The sequence below is a fragment of the Nicotiana attenuata genome, unplaced genomic scaffold (assembly GCF_001879085.1).
Source record: "Nicotiana attenuata strain UT unplaced genomic scaffold, NIATTr2, whole genome shotgun sequence".
NCBI classification, from domain to species: domain Eukaryota; kingdom Viridiplantae; phylum Streptophyta; class Magnoliopsida; order Solanales; family Solanaceae; genus Nicotiana; species Nicotiana attenuata.
This window is the reverse complement of record NW_017671887.1, coordinates 98,080-101,802: the sequence shown is the minus strand read 5'-3', so window position 1 is coordinate 101,802 and position 3,723 is coordinate 98,080. Positions and strand designations below refer to the sequence as shown.

General features: G+C 33.0%; 1 protein-coding gene across 1 annotated transcript; it reads right to left on the bottom strand.

The window, feature by feature from the left end:
- Nucleotides 1-238: 238 nt before the first annotated feature.
- Nucleotides 239-2,716, bottom strand: LOC109210740 (acylsugar acyltransferase 3-like). Its single transcript, XM_019374198.1, has 2 exons — nucleotides 1,909-2,716; nucleotides 239-1,064 (listed from the first exon to the last, which is right to left on the bottom strand). The coding sequence occupies exons 1-2, from the start codon at nucleotides 2,638-2,640 to the stop codon at nucleotides 441-443; spliced, it is 1,356 nt and encodes a 451-aa protein (XP_019229743.1). The 5' UTR covers nucleotides 2,641-2,716; the 3' UTR covers nucleotides 239-440.
- Between the last annotated feature and the right edge of the window lie 1,007 nt (nucleotides 2,717-3,723).

Sequence of the window (3,723 nt, the reverse complement as noted above, 5' to 3'; positions counted from 1 at the left end):
CCGCATAAATATTATAACATATTTAAAACTTTAAAAAAAAAAAACAAATCTTTCTTTCTTTCTTTCTTTCTTTGTTAAGTACCACGAATTTCATTCTTGTTGTGATTTATTAACAAATGTTATGGCATCATAAATTTCAAGAGACTAAATATATAACTCAGATAATTGGCAATATGATTAATTTCTTAATATTGACCATTAAAATAACTTAGAAGCTTAAAGTTGAACAATATCAGTGTTGGTCATAAAATACCGTAGTAATCTTATTGACGAAACATACAACTACAAATTATATATTGGGTGAGAGTTACATATCAGAAAAATCAAACAAAGCAAGCAAACATAATAAAGGGCACGTATTCCACTTAGTAGTAATATTAAGGGACCAAATAAACTAGCAAAATCATACAACAGAAATGCAGATTTCAAACTCCTAGTAATTAAAGACTTGGAGCTGAGGAGGAGGCAAACTGAAGGAGTTCCTCATCGCGTTCAAATGCAGACATATGTTGTTTCTGCAACGTCACTCGCGCCTCCACACCTCGCCCAGTTTGGTAATCTTTCAAGAAGAAGAAATTCGCGAATGGACCAGTTCCTAGACACACTCTTTCAGGTTTTCCCCATCCAAAATCTACACTGTAGAATGGGAATTTGCAAAGGTTGCTGCAAAAATACATAGTAGTAGGAGTAGTACAATTTTCATCTTTTTCTTCAAATGCTAATTTTCCTTTTTTCATGGATTCTACTACTTCTAAGAGCAGTTCATTTTGTTGAACTTGGTCTTTCTTGTACGCTACCTCAACTTCCTTCCTCATATTATGAACCAATCTTGGCAACTCAATATCTTGCGTAGCTGCTGTGGAGAACACGGATAAGAGATTTCCAATTGCACTTCGTGGTAGACGAGGTTTGATCATCGTACGTACATCTAAGTAGTGAACCAACTTAGATGGGTGTATATTTGCACTAGTTGATGCTACGGCTGCCTTTGTTGCACATTTGTAAACAAGTGCACTAACAACTTCACTCCGTGTTGGGTTCTCTACTCCTGATTCAACTGCTATCTTCAATCCCAAAAAATGTCAGTCTTTTTTTGCAAGATAAATTTATTGAAGTAAGTCACACATTTAAGACTACTTTTAACAAATACTTTAGTATTTCCTTTTGTGTTTCTCCCAAAAAGACTAACATTTTTCTAAATCTGCAAATAAATTTATTTGAACTTCCGACACCTTCCCTATATTTGTAACAATTAACTTTAGCTTCTAATTTACCTTTAAATATAGATTTATAGTTACACAAATATTACCACTAATTTTTTTTATTTTTTGTTCTTTCTTATACCTTTTGCAAAGATCAAATTTGTTTGGATCTAAATAATCAGGTGTCATGCGGAAGCTAGCAAAACAAACCTTGAACGACGATAAATAAAAGAGAAATATACCAAAAGAGACACAAACATTTAACGTGGTTTGGTCACTTGGCTATGTCCACAGATGGAGATGAACACTCTACTATATAAAAGAGAGTACAAAATATCGGGAAAACAACCTCACGAAGAGGAAAATACAAGTGACACACTAACACTTGTCCCGAAAAGTTCTCCGCCTAAACAAAACCCTCAAACCCCATTTGGATAGTCTTTTTTCCTCCAAGAAAATGGACTAACCAAATATGGAAGAGTTATATTTTTCTTTTCGAAAAAGGAAAAATCAATTATGACAAATACGTTGCCTTTCCTTCAGGAGATAGGAAAACGAAATATGATATAAAAAAAAATCATTACAAACACCTAACAAAGCTATATCATATAAATGAGAACGGAGGAGTACCGAATATCTTTGTAAAAAGTAATTTGCACAAATTTTAAAAGACATAAAAATAGCTATGAACTGGTGGTAGTATTACCTTGGCTCGAAGAGCATCCAATTTGGCGGTAGGAAAAACGAGCCTTTTCTGTACGCACTCACTGACATTAGACGACATAATATGTGGAGCAATAAGAGGACCATTTAGTGAAGAGAAAATAGAATCTGCTACAAATCTAGGAGAAGGAACTACAAATCTATGATCACGAGTAACACTAGCCCAATCATTAAGGAAATTAATCACAGAGCAACCATCACCAATCTTATGTGATAGGCATATACTAATTGCTATTCCCCCACAATCAAACTTACTTAATTGAACCACAAGTAAATTACCACCTTCATAATTATTTTTCCAAGGCAAGTCCTTTGGAAACACTATACTCTCTGCATCAGTTGCATGAGGATGGTTAAGGATTTCAGACATGGGACACTTTATTTGAACACTCAAGAACTCAGCTCCCATATCGTTACACTCAACAGTAGCATTGTCTCTCAATTTTCCTGCATAGGGATAGTAAGAGACTAGAGTTTGTGATAGAGATCTCTGCAACAAATCAGCTATATGGGAAAGTTGAGAATTGTTTGACTCTTCTTTTTGTTGTTTAGGGTAAAAAAAGGCAAAAGGAATATACATATTACTGAAGGACTGATCGACCAAAGATAGCTTGTGAAGTCTAACTGTAGAAGGGGTGAGAGTGGAAGGTTTGATAAACGATTTGTCAGAAATGGAAACAAGTGATGGTGATGATAATAATGCCGAAGCGGCCATGGTTAGTGAACAGATAGCACTACTTTAATTCCCTATAGATTAATTGCCTGCGCCATTTTGATGCATTAACGGACACACATATATATACACACACAATTGGAAATTAGTATGACACTATGACTAATTGACTATATACGCCCACATAATTAGGAAATATACTAAGTATGACCAATTAGGTATGTACACTTACCTGGGAAAAATAAAAGTAGAAATTGATATGACTCCTTCTGTCTTAATTCATGTGATGGTGTTTCTTCTTATGTCTAAAAAATGACATATTTTTATATTCAAAATTAATTTAACTTTAATATACTTAATGAGATGATTTATAGCTATTCAATTTATAACTTGGTTTAAATTACAAGTTTCAAAAGTCTTTATTAAAAATAAAAATAAATTGACTCAGATGATGTCTTTGGTACGAAGGAAAATGTTTTCCATGGAAAATATTTTCCTAGAAAATGTTTTCATGGAAAATGAGTGGTTTTATCACTTTTTTTCCCTTATTTGGTTGGTAGAAAACTTTTTTCGGAAAATATTTTCTAGTGTTTGGTTAGAGAGTAGAAATTTTTTTTTAGGATTTTTTTTATGGTACTCTCCTCACCGGCTTTCCCCCAAGTCCAAGTCTACATGTTTCCTTGGTCCCCTCACTCTCCCCTTACCCCCCCCCCCCCCCCCAACCCCCAATTATCAAATATTTTCCGGACTCTAATTTCTTCAAGAATTTAATTATTCTTCTAAGAATTTCACACAAACACAAAGGAATTAATGTGATGTTTTACTTTTTTTTTTATGGAAAAATAATGTTGAAATTTGTGCTCCATAGCTAAGAAGAAAATACTCGTTTTTTGGTTGAAAAAAAGTACTCTTTCTACGACATGAAAATAAAGTACTCATTTTATTGAAATAAAAAAATACTTTTTGTTGAAAATGATCATCTTGTTGATTTGAAAGAAAATACTTTTTCCACATCATGAAAATAAAATACTCTTTTTGTTGAAATGAAAGAAAATGCTTTTTACTTTATCATTTGTTGAAATGAAAGACAATACTTTTTCTACATCATGAAAAGAAGTAATTTTT

Coding starts and splice junctions, on each gene's coding strand:
- LOC109210740 (XM_019374198.1), bottom strand. CDS start 2,640: ATGGCCGCTTCGGCATTATTATCATCACCATCACTTGTTTCCATTTCT. Junction 1,065..1,908: donor TGGATGCTCTTCGAGCCAAG/GTAATACTACCA, acceptor TTGGGATTGAAG/ATAGCAGTTGAATCAGGAGT.